At 41.2% G+C, this 25,402-nt stretch overlaps 1 protein-coding gene across 5 annotated transcripts in view; it reads right to left on the reverse strand.

Moving 5' to 3' along the window:
- Window positions 1-25,402, reverse strand: part of ASPH (aspartate beta-hydroxylase) — a 202,911-nt gene that overhangs the window by 28,544 nt on the left and 148,965 nt on the right. For all 5 annotated transcript variants that reach the window (XM_090040051.1, XM_090040049.1, XM_090040047.1 and 2 more), the window contains 5 exons: window positions 21,387-21,472; window positions 17,354-17,440; window positions 14,592-14,742; window positions 10,142-10,278; window positions 937-1,035 (listed from right to left, as the gene is read on the reverse strand). In XM_090040051.1, the coding sequence (XP_089896177.1) occupies window positions 937-1,035; window positions 10,142-10,278; window positions 14,592-14,742; window positions 17,354-17,440; window positions 21,387-21,472 (560 nt within the window). The remainder of the gene's footprint in view (window positions 1-936; window positions 1,036-10,141; window positions 10,279-14,591; window positions 14,743-17,353; window positions 17,441-21,386; window positions 21,473-25,402) is intronic.

Here is a 25,402-nt window from a genome sequence, read left to right on the forward strand (position 1 = left end):
AATCAAGAAAATATACTTTGTGCTTAAATCTTAATCTCTGATGTATAAGGTTGTTTCAGTTTACAGGGAGCAGACCTCTGCAATTTTAAATGCATTTTGGGGTAATAACCATCACTTATAATTACCATATTTAAGGATAGATCTGTGTTACTTTGTTTTTTTCCTTTCTTGTAACTAGAGGTGCAACAATACATGGGTCCCATATTGGATCGGCACTAATATGAAGAAAATTGAGTCTCGACAATTGGCTTCTTTTGTCTGATGAGGCCGATAAATGCCCCGTGCATGCACGCAGCCAGGAGCACAGCTTGGGGGAGTGCGGAGAGCAGCTGGGTCCACCTACTAAGTCTTTTGTGAGGGAATGGGTGAGGGGGAAGGGAGGGGCATAGGCCCGCCCCAGCCCCCCTGCCAGGAAGAGCCCAGTACAGCCCTGGCCCCAGCCTGCAGTGGCAGCCCAACCCGCCCCACCTCACATATAAATCCCAGGGCACATGCCCCCCATGCTCTCCTGGGGTGTGTGAAGTGGCAGAAGCTGCCCCGTCTCCCTCCCCACGGCCCCCTAGATAAGCCAGCTTTGTCCTGTGCCCTGCCCGCACCAGCTGGGCAGCACCTGCCTCTGCCCCTGCCCCTGCCCCTACTCCAGCTCCATCCCCACTCCTTTCCTCACTGTGGGAGCCTTGATCCACCACCCCCCACACCCCTTCTCTCCTGCTGCCCTTTCCCCCACAACAGACTTACCAGCTGGATGCCACTCTCAATGCTGCGGGACTGCATATCAGAATTGGATCAGTATTGGCCGATATGGTTCCTTAAAAATCAGCCATCAGTAGCGGCCCAAAAAATCTCTATTGGTGCACCCTTACTTCTAATATTTTTCTACTCGTAAAATAGGGAATTTTATAATGGAAAATATAACATATGGAAATATTACTGTACCTTCAAATATGGAATGCTCTCAGCTATTTTGTTTTCTGCCTTGAGGATGAATCCATAATGTACTTTAGCAAAGCCGTTATCTGGAGCCAGACTCAGAACCTATTTTAAGGGAAACAAATAAGCAACTTTTATTTATTTATGGCTCTATTTTCAAAATAGGTTTGCTCAGTACATGGAAACCAGATTGAGCCAATGTATTAGGATGTTGTGGTTTAACAAAATTGTATTTTATCCTTCATTCTCTAACAACCTACACACAGCCTTTTGTATCTCTCCACAATACTTTACAGATAAAGTAACAGTCACAAACATATCTTTATGGCCAAAGATTAGCAGCTGCAGAAATTAACTTAACCATAAGCATGTTAACTTAATTAGCTGTTCCATTATATTATTTTCTCTTTTCCTTTCTCCCTGTCATGTCTCAGAGTAAATCTTCACTGTAGAGGTAATGAGAGTTATTCTATAGTCTAGTTACTTGCCTCACATTAGCCTGAGTGAGAACAGCCACCCAATGGGCACATCTACACTACACTTGAAGTAACTGCTGTGTAGCATAGAGATAACCACATCAGCAGCAAGAAACTCAGTATGAGCTAATTTATCCAGCCAAGAAGCACCATGGCTTCAGTGAAGATACACACTGTGAGGAAACACTGAAGTGCATTAGACAGACAAGGTTCTTTGGGTAGATGTGATATCTTTTATTAGACCACTGAGTAGTTGACACAAAGATCTTTGCATGCTCCCGGGCACAAACACCCTTCTTCAGGCATAGGGAAACTCTGTAGTTGTTCTGCGATCTCCAAGGAATGAAATAAGCTAAAAGTATGATAAGAGGCCAAACAGTGAGAATGTAAGTCGGTGGAAATTAAGAAAATGATGCGTTTCCTATCCAGGAAAGCACATAAACATCAACAGACTTTCCCTATGCCTGAAGGGCATTTGTGCCTGAAAGTCTGCAGAGAACAATTTTTCCAACTATTTAGTTGGTCTAATAAAAGATATCACACCTACCCAAAGAACCTTGTCTGCCTATGTCCTTAGACCAACATGGCTACAACCAACAACCTTAAGTGCATTAAGTCATTTGAGGCATTAAGATTTATGGAAGAGAAATCCATCCCATGAATCTTTGTATTATAGTAAGCTGAACCTCTTTATGAATTCTCTCTCACTGCATTTCTAGGGAACTTGTCTCTTGCTTTTGGACACAAAGGGTAGTGAGCAGGTAGTGAAAGACTTGCAGTGCTTGACAGGATCTAGCCTGCTTCTATACTCCTGAGTGGTTGTGTCAGTAGCAACTAAGCTGTCCTAAACTGAACCTATACCCTCTGAAACTTCAGGAATTCTTGAGTTCTAGCTTAAGTTAATTTTTCTTCTATAGGGAAGAAAACAGTGAGGTGCTAGTAGGTTAAATGCAGGTGCACTGGAGAACAGTGCTTGAAAGGTTCTGTCTGTGTGGGGGAGAGAAGGTAATAAAGCCCTCAGCCCTGTATAGTTGGAGTATTTCAGGTGAATAATGGTCATTGCACAAAGCTGGTGAAGCCTAAACTCCAAGGCCTTCAAACTGTGTTCACCACTTCCATTCTCTATGTTTTGAGATGCTTCAGAACAATCATTGGAAGTTTTCAAGACCATGTTAGACATACTTGCTAGTCCATTTTTACCTTGGTGGTGAGGGAAGAGAGGAATGGACTAGATAATCGCCTGAAGTTCCTCGTAGACCTATATATCTGTTACTCTAATTGTGTATGTCAACCATATATCTGAAATATTGCTAACCTGATTTGCGGTTAATTTATTTTATGTTTTTAAAAACACATAAAAATGGACAACCCTTAAAATGCAAAGATAGATATTGCATCCATTTCCCCTCTCCCATTTCCAGTCATTGTCTAACTTAATGCTCCCTTTAAAATAAACAGGAGCCTGATCAGCCTCTGAAACTGTTCTTGGAGCAAGTACTTTTATCCTTTTCCTCGATCTGGATTTTGTGAGATGGCAAAGCTCAAATAGTCATTTATATCTATGCAAGATGAGTGTAGAGTGGGTGTAAAATCCAAGCAAAGGAAGAATGATAGCATTTTATATTCATTTTGGAATAAAGTATTGCAAAGGCATAAGCCAATACAGAATCTGGCTAAAAATAGAGATAAGAATAACTAGTAAAACTATGGATTTAAAATTCACCCTGAGCATCATCATAACCACTAGTGCCAGGAAAACAGCACTGTCTTTGATATGACATGATCTGGCTACAGTGTTTTATAGACCAGTGTGTCTCAATCCTAACTGACTGAGAATCCATATCAACAATAAACAAAGAGACACAACACCATATATAACCGTTGGTTCATTTTGGCAAACATACCAGTTCTTTAAAAAAAAAAGCGAAGAAAAAAGAAACCCCAACGACAAACACACTTAGAGAGAAGACATATATGGACGTCACATTTCCAACATACACACACTGACACTTGACTGCTTGACTGTATAAATGTACTTTATCTAATGCAATTTGTGCAGCTTAAAAAAAAAACAAATTTTGGATACTGGTTTTTGTGAAGTGCTAGTAGTGATAAACTAAGGGATAATTTTGTTCCAGATGGGTATATACAGGCTCAAATACTAGTCCAAATGTGACCAAACAATGATTTCCAAACGATTTAAAGGCCTTATCATTTTGTTATAATTTGTTTTTATTACAAGAGCAGTGCATCTAATTAGCAGGCAGAACAGCTTGTGTTAAATATACCTAGCTGCATATAAGCAAGATCTATATTCATGACCCCTGCCATGAAGCAAAGGAACAGTATCAGCATAAATTAGAGTAAAGATATTCTATGTCAATTGCATTAACATAGCGTTCTGTACAATATTAATTATGTTTGGTAACAAGTTATGCTAAACTGCCCATTAAGTACTAACCATGGGTACAGAAATAAACTTCAGATAATAACCTCAGGTATTCAGAATAATAACCAATATGTGGCACAAAGGGACAGAGAGAAAATTTGCCTTTGGATCACTTGCTCTGCATATGAACAGCCTCTTAAATAGTGCTAAATCATGATCTGTAGACCTCTGAAAAATAAATGTAATCCTGACTTCTTAAAGAATTACTTCCAACATACTGTACTTCATTTCCTAAATAAAGGATTCAAAAGATGGACATCAAACAAAAAGGAAGAAACTAAAACCCTTTCTATTTCTTTCCAGCTGTGGTACAGCAGAGAGTCTGATAAAGTACTTGCTAAGAAATGGGACATATTTCCCACATCTTAAACTATAGCTGTACAGTCTTTTGATATTTAGGCTTGCCATCCTTGAAGTAAAAAGGATATGTTTCATTTAAGATGTCTAAAATAAAAATCTGACTATAACACTTTCAAAGCTGCTGACACCTTATTGAAAATTTTGGGGAAAGAAAACTTATGAAACAATTCTGCTTATATTTCATTTTCAGTATCCAGTTCTGATGTTACAGTAACGATGGCCTCAATCAAAAATAAGCAGATGAACTACCAAATACAAACTGAAAAGTCTTTACCTATTAAGACACACATTTAGATTATTTTGTTTCCTTTGCAACAGCCGATGATACCTCAACAGGTAAAAACTTCACGTAAGGAGTTTCATTAAAACCATTATCTTACGTGATTTATTCACTGTTGTGAGAAAAAAACCTACATGCTTGAAGTCAGGTAATTATTTCAAAATGAAATGAAAGATGATTTTCACCAGTATTTTCATAGATTGGAGTTATTTAGGTTTCTTTAAGTCATCTTATCACTGACCTAGAATTTCAGGACTTGACCCTTTGAAATGATGAGCACCAAATAGTGACTGGAAATGAAATTAAGGAAAATTGAGGACATTTGACACCACACACAGTACTCTAAAAAACCCAAATACATGGTAAGTGAATGATTAAAAACAAACAGAAAACACTTTTCCGTAAGGGGGTTGAAAAAACAACAACTTGCTTTTACACACTAGGCCAGATACTGAGATCCTGACTCATTTCTTGTGATGGAAAGCAGCGGTTATTGCTGTTATTATTTGTATTACATGGCATTTAGTAACACAGGCAGACTTAGGTCTTTGTGCAAGGCAGTATACTATGGCATAAACAATTCCTGACAACTCTAAGAGCTAACAATCTAAATTAAAAAGATAGATGAGGTGTATGGGAAATAAAATATTAATCTCATTTTAAAGAAGGTGAATTGTGGTAGCAGAGATTAAGGGCTCCTCTATGCATGCCAGTAAAAGCACGATGGGATCTAATGTACAATCTATATCATTATGCCTCCTGCCATACCACATGGCAGGAGGTGTCAGTGACTGTAAGATTGATTGCAAATCAGATCTCACTGTATCTTATGGCTGGTGTGGGGTGGGGGGGCCTGGTCCTGGGCTCTCCATGCACGAGCAAGAAAGAAGCTCCTATGCCTGGGAGCCCCCATGGTGGAGTGCCCCTGTGGCTGACAGATTGCAGCATTAGTCCCTCAGCTGCAGGAGTGAATGTGGAGCCCCCATGGCTGGCAGATAGCAGCAGCTGTCTCCCAGCCACAGAAGTGCACAGAGCGCTCCCGCAGCTCGGAGATCCAGCAGCTGTGGTTTCCAAGCTGCAGCGGTGTTTGGGCTGCCCCCTGCAGCTGGGAGCTCCCAGGCTTGGGGCTCTGCATGGACCCCTTCAGCTGGGAGCTCCAGTCAATTAATGGCGTGATAGGAGGCAGCTACCAAGTTATTACACATATGTTGTGGAATAACTTTTAGCTTATTCCTCTTTCTATCTCACCATTAAATGAATGGAACATGTGGCTGGGTGACACTTAAAGGTGCGATTAATGGGTTAATCTTGCCTCAAGTGTAATATGCACATGGGGCCTAAGTGATTTGCTCAAAGCCACACAAAAAGTTGGTGCGGGACCCAGGATTGAAACCAGTGTTTCAGATCCCCAGTCTATGAATTAAATTGTCCTTCTCTCAAAATTCTTGCTGAAATCTATGAATGTTTTCCTGTGTAAAAGCTAATCTACAAATTGAGTCAGGATTTGGTTGACAAGGCTGATAAACAGAAGATGTATTATTTCCCAAATATTTAAAGAGGCATTATTTGCTCTTCACAAGGACAGGGCATCACATTTCACTTAAGTATTTAATAAACTACAAAAGGCAACAATTGTAGCAGATGACTCCTGCAGAAACATGCCAAACCGTACATTTAAAGAGACCAGTACTGGTTCAGGATATCTAGTCTCAGTCCAAACAGTCTGCTTTTCTTGTGTGTACCTACAATATATTAGTATTAAAATAATTATAGGCAGAACTTCAACACCTACACTGTTTACAGCACACATGAATTTGGCAGGAAGACAAATCTGGTGAAAAAGTAGTGTCTTTTCTCGCCCTGTGAAGTTCTGTGTAGGTTTAGCTGAGATGTAAACTGTTTAAAAGTTACCATTTTTTTATTGTGGTCCTGTTCCTCAGAAAATGCTGACAGAGTGCCAAAGTAGCAACTAAACACAACATCCTAAGGCCAGGTCTATACAACTGGGAGCAATGGCCTCAAACTGCAACAGAGGAAATTGAGGATGGAAATTAGGAAGAACTTTTTGACTATGAGGGTGGTTTGAAAAAGCAACGGAGAGACACTGTGGAACTTCATTTGACCCTCTGACTACTACCCCATGCTGCTTATACATGTGGGCACCAATGATACTGCCAGAGGTGACCCTGAGCTGATCAAGAGCAACTACAGGGCTCTGGATGCAAGGGTGAAGGGGACAGGGACACAGGTGGTCTTCTCCTCAACCCCTCTGGCCAAGGTGAAGGGCCTTGGTAGGAGAGGGAACATCCTCTCCATGCAGATCAATGCATGGCTGTACACGTGGTGTCACCAGCTTCTTTGATCATTGGATGTTGTTCCAAGAAGGATTGCTAGGAAGAGACAGGATCCACCTGACAAAGAGAGGGAAGAGAATCTCTGAAGACAGGCTTGCTAATCTAGTGAGGAGGGTTTTGAACTAGGTTCACTGGTGGATGGAGAACAAAGCCCCGGGGTAAGTGGGGAAGCAGGGGACCTGGAGGAAGCAGAAGTAGGAGGGGGAACAGGGGAGGATTCACTCTTCCTGAGAAAGCAGGGCAATTGGCTAGTCACCTCAGATGTCTGTACACAAATACACAGAGCCTGGGAAGCAAGTAGGAAGAATTAAGTCCTCACAGTCAAGGAACTATGATGCGATTGGAATAATAGAGACTTGGTGGGATAGTTTGAATCACTGGAGCACTGTCATGGATGAAGAACTGTTCAGGAAGGACAGGGGAGAAGAGGAGGAGGAACTGCACTGTATGTAAAAGAGCAGTATGATTGCTTAGAGCTCCAGTATGAAAATGGAGACAGGACTGTTGAAGTCTCTGGGTCAAGGTTAGACGGGAGAGCAACAAGGGTGGTGTTGTGATGGGTGTCTCCTATAGACCAGTAGACTAGGATAAGATAGGTGAGGCTTTCTTCAGACAAGTAGCAGAAGTTTCCAGATCACAAACCCTGGTTCTCATGGGGGGCTTCAAATCACCCTGACTTCTGCTTGGAGCAGTGCATAGTCAATCCAGGAAGTTTTTGGAGAGTGTTGGAAACAACTTCCCGGTGCAAGTGTTGGAAAGACCAACTAGGGGCTTTGTTCTTCTTGACCTGCGGCTCACAGACAGGGAAGTTGGGCAGCAGTGACCACGCAATGATAGAGTTCAGAATCCTGACAAAAAGAAGAAAAAAGAGCAGCAGAATATGGACCTGGACTTCAGATTTTGACTCTCTCAGGGAACTGATGAGCAGGACCCCCTAACAAGTTACTCTGAGGAGGAAAGGAGTCCAGGAGAGCTGGTTGTATTTTAAAGAAACCTTAGTGAGGGCGCAGGAACAAACCATCCTGATGTGGAGGAAGAATAGCAAATGTGGTGAGTGATCAGTTTGGCTTAGCAGAGAACTCTTCAGTGAGATCAAACACAAAAAGGAAGCTTACAAAAAGTGGAAGCTTGGACAAACAACTTGGGAGAAGTATAAGAGTGTTGTTTGGGCAAGCAGTGTTGAGGTCAGAAAAGCCAAAGCACAACTGGAGCACCCAGCAAGGGACTTGAAGTATAACAACAAGAGTTTTTACAAGTATGTTAGCAAGAAGAGGAAGGTCAGGGAAAGTGTGTGCTCCCTTACTGAATGAGGGAGGCAACCTAGTGACAGATGATGAGGAAAAGGCTGACGTGCTCAATGCTTTTTTTACCTTGGTCTTCACAGGCAAGATCAGCTCCCAGACTACTGCACTGGGCAGCACAGTTTGGGGGAGAAGGTGAGCAGCCCTCTGTGGTGAAAGAACAGGGACTATTTAGAAAAGCTGGATGTGTACAAGTCCATGGGGCCAGATGCAATGCATCCAAGGGTGCTGAGGGAGTTGGCTGATGTGACTGCAGAGCCACTGGTTATTATCTTTGAAAACTCACGGTGATCAGAGGAGGTCCAAGACAATTGGAAAAAGGAATATAGTGCCCATCTTTAAGGGATGGAAGAAGGAGGATCCAGAGAACTACAGACCTGTCAGCCTCACCTCAGTCCCCAGAAAAATCATGGAGCAGTTCCTCAAAGAATCCATTTCTAAGCACTTGGAGGAGAAGAAGGTGATTAGGAACAATCAGCATGGATTCATCAAAAACAAATCATGCCTGACCCACCTGATTGTCTTCTACAATAAGATGGCTGGCTCTGTAGATGCAGGGAAAGCAGTGGACATGATATACCTTGGCTTAAGCATGGTTTGCAAGCAAGCTGAGGAAGTATGGACCAAATGGACTGTAAGGTGGATAAAAGACTGGGGTGAGAGGGCATGGGGAAGGGGTGGGGCAGCTTCTGCCGCTGCGTGCCATCGATTCAGGAGTGGCTTGTCCGATGGCTCTCACTGCTGCTTCCACCACTGTCCGGGTGGGAGTTCTGTGGGCCTTGTGAGGTGTGCACATATGATTCACAAGATAAACCCAGACATTTTAAACAGGAATTCAGTGTCAAAACATTCTGACTTGTTTTGGCTTGTCTGGGTTCTTTGCAACAAAAGAATTGCTCTATTATTTTTCTGTAGTGGTAAAAAAAGAAAGGAAAACTAAAGCTGGCATTTTCCAAAGGATTCCATGCATCTAAAAAGGCTGAGAACTACTGAATTAGACATTTGAATGGGATGGCTTAGTCAGGAATGATCCTGCCTTGTGCAGGGGTCTGGACTAAGTGAACTGATGAGGTCCCTTCCTCCCTACTTTCCTATTATCCTATGAACTGCCAAAGCTGCAGTAACAGTATCTGGAAGTATCTGGGAGCTGTTGTGTGTTGGAGGCAAATTCTCCCTTCTAACTACAACCATCCCCTATACCTGGCATACAATGTAATCCCAATCTCCTCCCTGTGAGGATCCCGGGAGAAACAAGTTCTTCTGATTACACTGAGGGCAGGGCTTGCCTCTAGACCCAGTACACATACCTAGCAGTCTGCTCCATTTTCCAGGCTCAGACCAACAGCCTTCTGCTGCTGCCAGCCAACCTAAATTAACCCTCAGGCTTAAATGGTCCAATAAATGCACCATCATTGTCAGGAAACAGTCATGGTCTCTCTTCATTCAGCTTTCACAGCCCCACAGGCGGACTGGGCTATGGTGGCTCCTGCCTTAGCAGACTGGGTGAATTTCCATCCATATAAGAGGGTTTCCTGACAATGCAGTTTATCCATCCATGTTGGTTTAATAAAAGATATCACCTCCATCCACAAGCCCTGATCCCTACAGAACAGAGGATGGTTTGTTTTGGTTTTTTTGATCTCTTCTGCATTCTGTCCTATGGATAAACTGAGGATTTCCTGTATTACTGTGAGCATTACGTTTATATTTTACATTATAAATATGTAGGGACAGCAGGTTACTATGGGACAAAGGAGGCAAATTTATGCTAGTTACATAATCCCTTTTACCTTATTAGTTAAGTAGCACATTGGTAACAGGAATATTTGAGTTACAAAATAAAAAATGATTTACTAGCAAAAATGTTATTTATTATGCTAGACCAAAATACATGATATATTTAAAAAAAATTAAAGCAGCTAAAAGTAAGACCTCCTCAGAATAAATATATTTGAGCTTATTACATTTTCCCAACTGAAATGGAAGCTTACCTCCTCGTAAACTTTCTTCGCATTGCTGTTATCCCCTATCAAAAGGTAACCTACTCCAAGGTCATTCTTTAATGAAGTATCATTGGGAAACAGATTAACTAATTTTTGCAGAGTAACCAGAGATCCTCTCATGCGACCTAATTTGATTCAACAAAAATAAATTATGAGAGAATGTCATTTGCAAATACTAAATACAACCTACTTATCTATTACATATTCTGAGAAAATACAAGTTAAAAGAGTTCTCTAGTTTTATTAATGATCACTTTTGATGCAAACACAGAATGGACTTTAGTATATATGAATACATTTATTTAGTTTATTGTCATTTGTATAGTCTTACAGTAAATACCTTAAGGGAACTGCATATCAAACATATCATCCAGTATTATGGGAGCCTCTAGTGGAGAATTATATGTACTGCAGTAATTAGAATAACAAGACACTGATTTTATAGTTTCCTTACATATTCAGGTCTCAAAGTGCTACACATTTTAACACCAATTGAGGCCTCAATTTATCAAAGAATTTAAGCATGTTCTTAACGTTAACTATGTGAAGGCTCTCACCGAAAGCAAGGATTGCACTGCTTTTCAGTTTGGAAGGTGAAGGGCTGAGAAGGGATATGAGAGATGGCTATAAAATCCAAGCAAAGACCACCATATCCTGCAAGTGGCTGACATGGTGGTGTCAACGTGAAGGCCTCAGCTTCTTTAACACTGGGCAGATGCTCTTGGGAGGAGGACTGCTATCAAGAGATGGGATCCATCTGACGAGAATGGGGAAAAGCATCTTTGGGCATCATCTGGCCAACCTAGTAAGGAGGGCTTTAAATTATGTTCCACAGAGGATAGTGATCAAAGCCCTTCAGCAACAGATCACACAGCCCAGAGGGGAAAGGACTCAAAATAAGTCACTTAACTCTGGAAAAGAGCACCACAGGACTGCAAAAAGAAGAAGAAAAGGGAAGTGAGTAGGCCAAAATGCAAAATAAATCCTATGCATGGATGGGGAATAGACAAGATAAGCTGGATGCTGGAGCCCGTGAAACAAATTATGATCTGATTGGCATCATAGAGACCTGGTGGTACAGCTCTTATGACTAGAACATCAACATGGAGAGTTGCACTGTTTTGGAAGACCGGGGCTGAGAGAAAAGGTGGTGGTATTACCTTGTAAGTCAAACACACATATACTTGTTCCCGAGGAGGAAGAAGACAGAAAAGCAGAATGCATTTGGGTGAGGATGAAAGCTGAAAGATACAGCACCAATATAATGGTGGGGATTTATTATAGGCCACCTAATCAGGAAGAGAGAGTGAATGAGGCAATCTTCAAGAAGGTGACACATCTATCCAAAAGCTATGGGATGGTAGTAATCGGAAATTGCAATTTTCTGGACATCTGCTGAAAGAACAAGGCAGCCAAACGTAAAATGCCCAGCTGATTCCTAACTTGTGTGGAAAACAACTTTCTGTTCCAGAAAGTGGAGGATACAACTAGGGGATAATTTAGCTTGGATCTTGTCCTAACAGGGAAGAACTGGTGGGGGATGTGAAGGTGATGGGTAATTTGGGAGTAAGCAATCATGATAAAATACAATTCCAAATTGTGAGACAGGGAAAGCATGAGGTCAGCAAAATTAGGATGCTAGATTTCAGAGGCAGATTTCATTTGACTTAAGGAGTTAATAGGCATGGTATTACTGGAAGATAGATTGAAGGATAAAGGCACCAAGGAGGGCTGGGAGCTTTTAAAGGCCACAAACCCCAAAAGAAACTGTCTTGACATGATAGAATCAAAAGAAGAATGGCAAGGGATCAATGTGGCTGCACAAGAAGCTTCTAAAATATCCCAAATGCATAAAGAGAGCATACAGACAATGGAAGAATGGATAGGTGAAGGAAGCATACCAGGAAACAGCAACAACCTGCAGGGTCAATCAGGAAGGCAAAGGTAAAGAATAAGCTGCATCTGGCAAAGGAGGTTAAGAACAACAGAAGGTTCTATAAGTATGTTGGCCAGTACAAAAGGGCCAAGGAAGCTGTGGGTCCTCTGTTAACAAGCCAAGGGGAACTTCTAACCAAAGATGCAAAGAAGGTGGGACTACTCACTAGCTACTTTGCCTCAGTCTTCACAAAAAAATTATGATGCAGCCAGACACATAATAAGGAATATCTGGATAAAGAAGGGGGCAAGCTGAGGAGATAACAAAAGAGAGAGTCAGTTGTGTCCAAATAATAAAAGTCAGCAGGGCCAGATGAGCTTCATGCCAGGGTAGTGAAGGAACTGGCAGAGGAGATCTTGGTGCCCTTGGCAATGAGCTTTATGAAGTCATAGGAGATGGGCCAGGTACCAAAGGACTGGAAAAGGTCCAATCTAGTGCCCCTCTAAAAAAAAGCCAAAAGGAGGGCCAGGGAACTATAGGCCGATTAGCCTCACCTCAATACCTAGGAAGTTACTGGAGCATATCCTAAGGAAGGCTACTTGCAAGCATCTAGAGAAGGAAGCAGCCAGCATGGATTTATGAAACACAAATTGTATCAAGCTAACTTGATCTTCTTTGCAAAGTAACTACTTGAGTGAATGAAGGGAATGCTGTGGATACAGTGCATCTGGACTTCAGCAAGGCTTTTGACAATGTCCCACATGACCGTCTCATAAACAAACTGGAGAAATATGTGCTAGATAAAAATACTATTAGGTAGATAGATAAATGGCTCAATACCTGCAAGCAAAGGATATCTATTAATGGGATCATGTAAAAATGGCAGTAGGTTTTAAGTGGAGTCCCACAGGGGTCTGTCCTGGGCCCAGTGCTGCTCAATGTATTTATTAATGATTTGGATGACAGCACAGAAAGCTTCTTGAGCAAGTCTGCAGACAATGCAAAACTGGGAAGGACTGTGACCACACTGGAGGATGCAAGCACTATTCAGAAGTATCTTGACAGATTGGGCAGTTGGGTTACAGCTAAGAAGATGAAGTTAAAATGTGCTACACCTCAGGAGGAATAATCAAAAACACAAATATGAAAGTGGTGACACCTGGCTAGATGGCAGCATTATGAAAAAGGACTTGAGATACTTGGGAGACCATAAACTCAATACAAGTCTGCAGTGTGATGCAGGTGTACACAGGTGAATGCAGCTTTTGGCTGCATCAATAGAAGCATTAGGTACAAGACATGGGAAGTGGAGTACTGAATGAAGTTCTGGATTCCACATTTTAAAAAGGATGTGGAGAAGTTGGAGAAGGTCCAGAGAGGTTGGAGAGGTGGGTAACAGACGATAAAGGTCTTGGTGCCATGTGGCCAGACATAACCTGTGCTGGTTGGATGCTGTGAACCTGAATGCAGTCCCTGCTGGTCTAGCACTGTGCACCCAAACGTGACCCCATGTGCCTGGAAACGGCTCCACACACCTGCATGTGGCCCTATACAGGGCCACATTATCTAGGCCTTGGGACTCCTACGGGTCCAGAAATTTGGCAGCAGGAGAGCAGCAATTAATGTTGCCACTCATGGGCTGGATGACATTGCTCCGTGGGCTGGATCTGGACTGTGTGCCGGTGATTAAGTATCCCTGCTCTAATCATCCCTGCATGTAGAGTTGATTGGGTGATTAGAAAATTTTACTTTAAACCTCCCCCACGAGGTCTAACAAATCACATTACTAAGATAAGTAACACTTCACAACTTATGGGGTAATACCTTGCCAAATATGTTACTAATTAGTTACTCACTGGAAGAAGTTAATAAGGTATATTATATTAATCAAACAAAACTGCCAAAAGGCTTATGGGTAATAACATGAGATCTTCTGTTTGATAATATATTATATATTGATGATAATTAACAGTTACAATCTCTTAACAGTTCATCTACAACTTCAAACTAGCCTTTTGAAACCTCAAAATATGTATGCAGAATGTTTTCTTTAGAGAAGTAAAACTTTCCGAAACATCCAGAGAGAGAGGATTATCTTGTGGATAGAAGCATTCTTAGGAGAATTGAGTTCAGCTCCTAGTACTGAAGCATACTTCCTGTGTGGCCACCGGTAAATCAATTAATTTCACAGTGCTCCAGTTCTTCTGCCAAACAGACACACCACCACCTTTCTCTTCTATCTTTGCTTGAACGCTTTTGTTTAGTTGGTTGGGGTGGGGGGCAGGGGGGAATTGAGTCAGGGACCCTCTTTCACTGTCCTCATGCACAGCACTTAGCACAATATGCCCCCAGTCTTGGATAATGAATTTGTAGCCAGTACTATAAATTGAATACTAACAGCATTGCAGGGTGAGATTTTTTACGATGAATGTACGGAATTTAAAAATGTAAATCTTGCTGAAAAATCAATAGAAGTGAATTCCTAATTTTTTTCAGCATTTGAAAATGTCACCTAGAAGTTCTACATATTTATCACATAGATCTAAGCCTTATTTGTCTTACCAAGGAATTGCTGCCTGTCTGCTTGACGTTTCAAACTCAGTTTTATCAGATCAGTAGGGGCATTTGGCAGGCTGGCCACTTCCTCGTAGGTACTGATGGCTTTTTGCAGTATTTCATTGCTTCTCATCTTCTCAGCCAAGTCATCCTCAGACTGCATGGAAACACAAAACTGCTCTTAAGAAATTATCATCTTTCTCAGAATTTTCAAAAATATGTTGTGTGTGTAAATAGTAAATGTTATAAATCCTAATTAATGGGATGAATTTTAAAATTTCCAGTCTGTAAAATTTCCATGTAAGCATGGAAGAGGAATTAGTTGGTTGCTTGAGTATTGTAGTGAAGTTTATAATTACTCATATTACCCTGGAAAATGTATGTCAGCATACACAGGAGAAGATATATACATATGAATCTATTAAGAACAATGTATATTTTTAATACTGCATTCCTTGAGTGTAAATGAGATGAATAAAAGACATTCTAAAACCACAAGGCTGAGTCTCATAGAACACTACCCATCTGTTAGGGCTGTGTGAAGCTTCGGTTGCTAACTTGATTTGGCAAAGATTTGTCCTGCTTTGGTGGCCGAATCTCCGAAGCAAATCAGGAGACCCTTTAATCTTTCCAAACTGAATCGGAACCTTCCAAATTGATTCGGAGAGATTTGGAAAGATTCAATAATTCAAACCAAGACACAGCTTAAAATGTTTTTTCTACATACCTCAAGGTACCAGGCAGCTCATGAATGCTGAGATGCTGGGGCAGATGTAGTGTCTCACAGGAGCATGGGGGGGTCTCCAGTGTGCTCAGCAGCAGGCCTAGAAGTGGACCAGAAGCACTTCAAGCCCACTTCCAGGTCTGCCAGGAAGCATGCTGGGGCCTCCCCTCGTATCTCCCTGGCTCAGCGACTGGTGCCTCCTGGGTCTGGGGGGAAACCCGGGGTCTCCCCATGGCCAATCGCTGAGCCAAGGGAGCATGGGGGGTGGGGCTGACCACTCCCCAGCGGACCTGAAGTACTTCTGGTCCACTTCCAGGTTTACCACTGAGCACACGGGGGGGGGGGCACACTCCTGTGGGATGCTCCATCCACCCCACCATCACAGTGTTCATGAGCTGCGCCTGGTACCTCAAGGTATGTAGAAAAAATATTTAAAGCTGTGTCTATGGCCGAATCACTGATACTCCGAATCAGCACTGAATCTTCAGATTCAGATTCAGCTGAATTGAATCGGGAGAGTGATACGAATCAATGAATTGAATCACAGTCCTGAATACGGGCCAAATGCAATAGAATATGGCTCATTTCACACACCCCTGCTGTCTATAGATTTGGAATACACTATTGTCATAGCTCAACTTACATCAACAAAATAATGTAAACTGAATATCTGGCCTTTGGTTTTTAAACCGTAACAGATAATAAATTTTTATGGGTAGTGTTTGAAAAACAAACAAACCAGGATTTCTTCTGAAAAAAAAATAACACCCCCTCCCCTAAAAATTGGACTTACTACTATGCATCCAAGAACTTTGCTCCTTAAATATTAAAGGAGACTTAGATGTGTATAATACTTTTCAAGTGATATCAGACTTCATTAAAGACAATGGAAACTCATTGAACAACTGCAATAGGAGATAATATTTCAAAACTTCACTTTTGTGCAAAACATTTCTACTTTGTATGACATGATCCATTATATGTTTATATATATGAACGCTCTATATATATAGTGTATGTGTGCATGTGTGTGTATGCATGCAAAGGACCATACACCACATATATTTCATTTTCAACACTGAATTATATTTTGCATGCCTTACTTAATATGCCTTTTACGTTCACTCAGGTTAGATGCATTTTTAAAATCTGATAAAGTGAGGATTTGCTCATGAAAGCTTATGCATCTCTGATTCAATTCTATAAGATGCATATCTACCCTGTCTTCTACCTCCAAATTTGTAGTGTTTCCCCTAATCTCTCCTATTTTTTTTATAGACCTGTGTTCCATTCCTGCTTAGCTAAACAACAGGGCAAGGAGGAGGTGTTTTTCATGCACCAGAAGCAGTTCAACAGTAGAAACAAGTCAATCAATCTAGATTCATTATTTTATAGCAATACTGCATTAACTTAAAAAGTTTTAAACACAATAGGTGTATATTAGTGAACTTAGGAGTTCATTTGTTCATTTTTTGGAGATCACTTATGCACAGGACACATCTTCTGGAAAAAAAGGGTTTAACTGCAATAAACTCAATGAAATTTCACCCTTTTACACTCAGAAAATTTGATCCACGGCATACTAGTGTCTGTACATAACCTGTCTGGATAGCTGTGTTTTGGTTCTAGAATGATTATTATTAACCAAGAGAAACTGGTTGTGATTCCAATTCAAATGCCTCATTAATTGTAGCACAGCACAATTCCTTTCTACTGTGATGTTTTCATTTTGCTCATCCTGATTAATATGAGTTCAAATAGGCTTTTATTACACCTAGTCCTATGGGATTCTCTTGTGCTTTATGAAAATAAAATGATTATTTCTTTTTGTAGGCATCATATCAAGCCACTAAATTATTACGAAGTAAGCTTATTTTCCAGTGCCTTCATTTTTAGGAGAGTGGATAGAAAAGAAATGGTTTGAATTTAAACAAAACCAAGACCATTGTACACAACTATAGAAACAGACTACTTTGCACACAGGAATTCATAATTAGATAAACTCTGATTATTAGTTTTACATTTATAACCATTTCACTGGTACCTGTGCTTTGCCATATCTTCCTCGTGGACTTTGTGGATACTTGTTCACTAAGGCTTCAAACGCCTTCAGTGCTTCTTCAACTTTACCCTACAAGAAGGATTTTTTAAAATATTTGTTGCATCTTGTAGGCAAACATTTATCCTAAGGGATGAATTGTGTTTCATGATTAATACTCCCAGGTAAATGAAACAAAAACAGAAACACATGATTTCATATTACTGAATAAGAGGTTTCTCTCTCGCACATTATTTATTGCTTTCTTGTTGCGGGGAAATTTATTATTCTGATTAGATATAAAACAATAATCTTGGTTAAAAACAATAGCTTTGTCTGTCTTACACATTTTCTTTCAATTAGCTGAAAACATATAAATTAAAAATTAAATATTGTCAGATATGGGTGATCAAAGAACTGAAAAACAAAGCATAAGAAACAGAAGGTTCTAGCTAGAATTTTCATTTCCACATATGTATTTTTACTTCATATAACTCTTTCAGGGACCATAGTAGAGATTCTAGTGTAGATCTCCCTGTATGCATGTTTCATGTCTGCTTGGAATAGTCTGAATAGCTCTGGTCATTGGGACTGCACAAGTGTTCTGTATCTCCCTGTATGAGGAGGCTACAAAGGGTGGGGTGGCTGCAAACCTAATCAGTTCCTTCACAATTCAAAGTCCATGGTATCAGAGAATTCTTAAAACTGGCTTGCAGAGAATCATTGGAATACATGCTGACTACAGCATTGCAGGTAGAATTGCAAAATGTGCATATGTGCCAAAATTTGTTTGGTATTTATATGGGTGGCAAACTACTATTTAGGTGCGTAAGGTGAAACTAGTCTAGTCCTTAGCATTTTTGATGAAATGTCTTGGCCTCTGAAATAGCTACCTACCAAGCATCATGAACAGACGTGGGGACAACCTGAAAGATTCAGTCCTGTTAGTGTAAGACCAAAGTGTATGAGATACATTTATGGTGTGAAGATTTCTTTTCTTCATGTATGAAATGTGGCTTAAGGAAGAACACAGGTATATTGGTTTACTCATAATAAACACCTAGTTTTTACATAGCACTTAACTTGTAGATCTTAAGGTGCTTTTACAAAGAAGGCTGATGACAGAATCAGAAAAGTAGGATTGGAAGCGACCTCAGGAGACCATCTAGTCCAACATCCTGCTAAAGGCAGGATCTTCCTGACTAAACAATCCCAGTCAAATGTTTCTCTAATATGCATGTTAAAATATCTAAGGATGAAGATTTCACAGTCCTTCTGGACAGCCTGTTCAAGTGCTTAACCACACTCACAGTTAAATGTTCTTCCTAATATCCAAACTAAAGTTTCGCCTGCTGCAATTTGACACCATTGCTCCTAGTCCCGTTCTCTGCAGCCATACAAATGGGAAAAGTGCAACTCAAATCACATCTGGGAATAAGAATTTTGCATGAGGCCCTACCAGTCAATCATTCTGAAACAAGATATACGGGGAAGTATCTCTTGGCCTAGGGAGATTCTGAAGGTGAGATGGTTAATTGAGCACTCCAAAAGGGGCTCAAGAAGTGGGTCCATGAATTTCAGAAGGATGTTGTAAAAGTCTCAAATAAGAGCAAGTTCTGTGCACTGTAGGCAGGCATGGATCAGACCTTTAAAAACATTTCAGCACCATCAGAGGGAGAGCATCTGTATTGGAGGGTGATGCACTACTGGACCTTGACTGCAGGGGAAATCTGAACTTTCCAATTGTAGTAACAAACTTAATCTTGGGTTAGATATCTAGTTTTAGGCACTAGGTCTCATTTCATAGTTTCCTAGTTAGTAGGTTCGGAAGGGACCTGAGCAGATCATCAAGTCCGACCCCCTGCCATGGCAGGAAAGAGTACTGGGGTCAAACAATCCCAGCAAAGTTATTGTCTAGCCTTGTTTTAAAGACCCCCAGGGTAGGAGCCAGCACCACTTCGCTTGGAAGTTGGTTACAGGTCCTAGATGCCCTGACAGTGAAGTAGTGTCTGCTGATGTCTAGTCTGAATCTACCCTCTGCCAGTTTGTGACTGTTATTTCTAGTCACTCCTGGTAGTGCTCAGGGGAACAGGGACTCCCCCTTGCCTGCTGGTCTCCTCTGACTAGTTTGTAACAGGCCAATATAATCCCCCCTCAGCCTTCTCTTGTGGAGGCTGAACAGGTTCACGTCCTGTAGTCTCTCTTCATAGGGCCTGCCCTGCTGCCCCCTGATCAAGTGAGTGGCCCTGCTCTGGACCCTTCCATGTTGTCCACATCCCTCTTGAAGTGCAGTGCCCAGAACTGGACACAGTACTCCAGCTGCAGCCTGACCAGTGCCACATAGAGGGGGAGTATCACCTCCTTGGACCTGCTTGAGATGCATCTGTGGATGCATGACAAGGTGCGGTTGGCCTTCCTGACTGCATCCCCACACTGCCAGCCCATGTTCATCTTGGCATCAATGATGACTCCAAGATCCTTTTCTGCCTCTGCACTGACAAGAAGGGAGTTCCCCAGCCTGTAGGTATGCTGCTGGTTCTTCCTCCCCAGGTGCATCACCTTGCACTTGTCAGTGTTGAATCCCTCCTGTTCTCCTCCGCCCACCCCTGTAACCTGTCTAGGTCTGATTGCAGCCTATTCCTTCCTTCTAGCGTGCCCACATCCCCTCACATCTTAGTGTCATCAGCAAATCTGAACAGGGTGCTTTTTGCTCCCTCATCCAAGTCACTGATGAAGATGTTGAACAGTGCGGGTCCGAGGACCGAGCCCTGGGAACCCCCACTGCCCACATCCCTCCAGGTGGAAAATGACCCGTCCACCACCACCCTCTGGGTGTGGCCCTCCAGCCAGTTGGCGACTCAGTTGACTGTGTAGGTGTCAACACCACAGTCCCCCAGTTTTTTAATGAGAACTGGGTGAGAGACAGTGTCGAAGGCCTTCCAAAAGTCCAGAAAGACTATTTCCACTGCTACCCCTGCATCTAAGGATTTGGTGACCTGGTCGTAGAAGGCCACCAGGTTGGTCTGATTTGACTCCACATATGGACAATCTCTTTCATCTGGAAGTGTTCCATGTAGATGGTTTTCTGTTTTGTACCAGGATTGCCTGGACAAAGGACAATCAGTCCTTCAAGTTAATCATCCAACTAGCATCAATACTGTCAGTTGTAGCAAAAAGTGTTACAAGTCTCTGTGAAGTGAGAGCTTGTTTGGAGACTGTGTAGGCATGACTTTGGCTGAGAGTGTTCTTGGTCACATGCTTTCTCTGAATGAGCCAAGACAAGTCTTGTCCAAGACAGGCAATCACCCCCTTACCACCAAAATTAGTAATATTCATGGGAAAATGTATAATGTGATTCTAGGAGGAAGGCATCAGGTAGGGAACATGCCCTCTCCAGAACAGAAATTAAGGAACTTTGCATTATCTCTTGCAGCAAAGATCTGTTACCAGATTCTCACAAAGGTGGTATATCGATAAGCAAACAAGTGCTGCACAACTGGGAAAAACTCCACACACATCAGTTGGAGGGCTTGAAGCTCCAGTACATTTACAGAACATACAAATCTCAAGAACTGTGGAGACAACGACCCTTGTATTTAGAGATGATCCAGGCAAGCATCTCATCATATCCCAAATGCAGCTGTAACCAGCATGCCAGATGGTGACAGGGTTTCCAACAGTACTCTTTTCTGGACACTGTCAGGGTTTAGTCACCTCAGTATTCTGAGTGCACTAGACAAGCTCAGCAAACGTTTCCTGGGTGAATAGACTGACTTGAGGCAGAGCTGTGGGGGCCTCAGGCCATCTCTGGCAAGCATCGTGCAAATACTGAGACATGTCCTAAAACATTTCACCATCATGGTGAAGTGTGAACATGCCATCTTCGAAGGACAGAACTGAAGAGAGCTTTTCCTGAAGTAAAGCCTGAATATTTGGTTTGGAAAAAAAAAGAGGACTTACACAGAAACAATCTAATATTTGCAGGTTACTTTTTATGCTTGTTTGTTTGCAATGTGTGAAAGAAGAATTCAAATGCTACCTTTTTACGCAGCTTTTCAGCAGCATCAAGTTCAGCTTTAATGGTTTTATCAAACTTGTTCAAGAGTTTTGGTTTCTTCTTCTTAGCTAAAAGAGATTTAAAACACAAAAGTCAGGACTTTTGTTGGGATTTCACAGCTGGCTGGTTGAACGTTTCCAGACAGTATTGTTGTGGTGAGACAATTCTCAAATAAGATGGTTTCAGAATGTATGAGGAAAAAGAGAGCTGGCATGTGTTCATAACAAATGGAATAACTGTTCACCTAAATGGATTTTTAGACACGACATTTTCTAGCTTGCGTGTTCAAATGTTGTTAAACAGCCTAATTAGTCCAACAAGAAAAACGTTTATAAAAACATTAGGAAAATTGTTATTTTCCATGCTGATATCGTGTCTTCCTTTCGTATTATGAATGTATTCATTGAAAGGTGGCATTAATCATTTCTACAGTTACACCTATGATTAAATATCTTCATACATAAAAAATTAAATGCACACCAGTTGACTGATGGAATTTCTAACAAGTATTCAATATAAAACAACCATTACACAACATCAACAGAAATTCAAGAACAAAAGCTACATTTCTTGGTGCCATCAAAAGATAATCAGACGAAGAAAGGAGAAGATATATATTGTTACCACTCTATACCCTTTCTCCACTTGTCCCACTCCACACTTCTTTACCTTTCTCTTCTACTCTTTCCCATTTCAACACCCTGGCTGACTTTGCATCTGCTACCTTTGTTTCTGGATGAAGTCTGCTAAATCTTGCCGGCATTCCCTAACAATAATTTTTTCTCTTCTTCAATATCGCCATATCTTAATTGCATTGTTTTCATATTTTACTGTTCTCTCAACAACCCATTTTCTCTTTCCTGTTTGCCTGACCCATTTCTCATTGTTATAACCTACATTCTGAACTCTTTGTGGCAAAGACTGGATATACATGTCAGTAAAAAAACAAAATCAGGCATGATTGCACTCCAAATCCTTGGAAGCAGCAATAGCAGAGGGTATTCTGCTCAACTGTTCAAGTTCAAGGTAGATTACCCATGATACAGTGATTTTTTTTTTTACAAAAGAAATAAGCATGTAAAAATTAAGTGGCTTTTAAAAATTAAATCTTGTAACAACCTTTTATACATTTTACTACAAAATGAGGGCTTTTTCAAGATACAAGCACAAAAAGAGCATGGTCGTGCAGTATGTGGCACTGCAAACACATTTGCAGCACCACATACCTCATAGTCCAATGTTCTCTGCCCTGCAAGGGCATGCAGCCTGAGTGTGCACTGCACCAGGTTTAGTTCCATGTTTTTTTTTGACCTCTGGATATCCAGGGGTCAACAAACAAACAAACAAACAAAACAAACATGAAAAAAAAACCGGAGCAATGGACATTTGGTCAGCATGTGCTGCTGAAAAAAGTGGAGCCAGGCCTCCCAAAGCCATGCTCCAGACAGCAGAATCACCGTGGCTGCGGGCCCGGGAGGCCCCCAGTACCCTAGGTAAGGCTGGTGGGGCTAGCACAGTGCTGGCCGCATCATTCCCTACCCCACCTGGGGCAACTTGCCACATATCAAAGTGCGTGTGGCACAGGCATTCCCCAGGGACAAGACGCGGTGGTGCAAAGTGCACTGCCACTACTTCTGCCCAGGAAGCCAAACATCCACACATGCCTGGATGCGCCCATTACCTTCAGAAGATTTAGAAACCAATCTTGATGTAAAGGCTTCAAGTTATGGAAGACAAATCTGAATCCTTCCTAAGTTTTTCCTTTCAGTGGTTAATAACTTCACTGTTAGACAGTTGCACTCCCATTTGACTCCAAATTTTCTAGCATCAGCTTCCAACCACTAGATTTGTTACATTTTTATTTGCCACATTAAAGGACCCTGCACTAGGAAAACTATTGATACACTAAATAAAAGAAGCTTCTTTAGTCTGTCCTTATAAAAGCATATTTACCAAAACCCAAACCACTTTTGCAGCTTTCTTAATTTTTTTTCTCACTAAAATATTTCCTTTCCCTTTTTTCAGCTGTAACCTTTTGGAATTTTTCAATATCTTTTATGGAAGAGTGGCCAGAAGACTGCCCTCAGTAGTCCAGTAATGGTGCCAGTAATTCTATATACAGAAATAATGTCCCCTCCCCTCTACTGCTTGATATTCCTTAAAAAATAAATAAATTATATATATTATATATAATTATATCTATATATATATAGATTGTATTAGCTCTGTTAATCACAGCATCACATCAGGAGCTCATATTCAGCTGGCTGTCCACTTTTGCCCTGATTTCTTTTTTCAGAGTTGCTTCATTGTTTTCTACGACTCAGTCCCAATCCTTATATACATAGTTCCTAAACACTCTTGTATTTGGGGGTACTATGTGAATACATACACACAAAATTATAGAGATGTACATAGTAAAAAGGATACAACAGTGGACAGTAGCAGCAATTTCTATACATGTATTAAAGATTTTAGGCCATGTACACGTGTTATGTTTCCAATGGGAGAATTGCTCTACTTCTAGTAGAAACTATGAATATAGAAATGTTCATTCATTTTCTCCTGGTGGGGAATGTGACCCCTCTGGAAGAAAGATCTTCCAGGTGTCAATATTCCTCTGAGATAGAAACTCTCACAAGAATAAATGCTTGTACTCTCCCCTACCAGTCTGGTCTGGGAGGGGAGTGGAGCAGCCAGAACAATCTTTCAGTTGCGATAACTGGAATTGCCATCCTGCTCCACTCTTCTCTCCCTGCCCTCGTTTCCACTCCTGCAGGCTTCAAATGTTGCATGTGCTGCCCTGCTAGGTGTCACACTTGATGATTTAAAAACTAGGGAGCCTAGGACTGTTTCCCCATTCCTCTGGCTTTAAATCAGGCAATTCCTTGCCTGTATGCAGCCCAAATGGGGATTTAAAAGCCAGTGTGGGAGGGTCTGCCTCTCAACAGCCTGCCCCATTCCTAAGCAGGGGAGAGGACAAGCTGTTAAGTAATGGGTTCCCTTAAGGGTAGGGATAGCCCAGGGAGCAGACCACTGATGCTTCCTGGCTAGAAAGTTTGCTTGTGTAAACTCTCCAGCCAGGGGACTGGAACACGTTTATGAGCCGCCTTTCTACTAGTAAGAATTCCAGAGAAATTCGGAGAGTATGCACAACTGGTCATTTATTTAGTTTGTAATTAGTTGCATATATTATTATTTCAATTACATCTAATTACTTCTTTGCTTTCTCTTTGAAGAGTAAGCCATCAAGAAAATGACAGAGACCCAACTTACTATTTCTGTAGCAACTTAAAACAGCAATCGTTTTTACAATGAAGGAAATACATAAGTCTAAAAGACAAACATCATTTTGTCTGGGGCTGAGGAGAGAGCTTGACCAAATTTGCATAATGTAACACTAAGCAGTATAGCTATAAAACTGTTATAAACTTAACTGATGGAAATCCATTATAGAAAATATTTTATCCTGTTTTTAAGCCCTCATTGTGTGCTGTTTAGAGAACACATTTGTGCGGCAAGATGTTGTGTCAGCGGCTGAACAAATTACGTGATTCTTTCTCCAGTCCTGATTTTGCAAGAAGCTCTGCAGAAAACTCTTTTGTGCCTGTGGTGTCCGACAAAAGGATAAGGGCCTAAGTCAGTAATAAACCAGTGAGCCAGTATTAGTTAAGGGGACCAGTCGTGAAGAGAGCATTGTTACATAGTAATGTTTATAAACGAGTGCTGTCCTGACCACCTCTGATCATTAGACTTTTTAGCACTCTTCAAGTAACACTTATTTGTCTTAGTCTAATTCTAACACAGGTGATTCCATTTTGCATACTCCCTAGAGTTTCAAATGAAAAGCTCCTTCTTTAATGCTTCCTTTTTAAACAGGTCTGTGGCATTAATTTGCATAATTAAAAAGATGCTATATTTCATTGCAGAGTTTGCAGAATTCAAGTGGTAGATAAAACAATCCCAATGGTATTCCTGTACCCATTGTATGTGCTTGC

Source organism: Crocodylus siamensis, chromosome 3 (genome assembly GCF_052110815.1).
Source record: "Crocodylus siamensis isolate JL-2025a chromosome 3, ASM5211081v1, whole genome shotgun sequence".
Lineage (NCBI taxonomy): Eukaryota > Metazoa > Chordata > Crocodylia > Crocodylidae > Crocodylus > Crocodylus siamensis.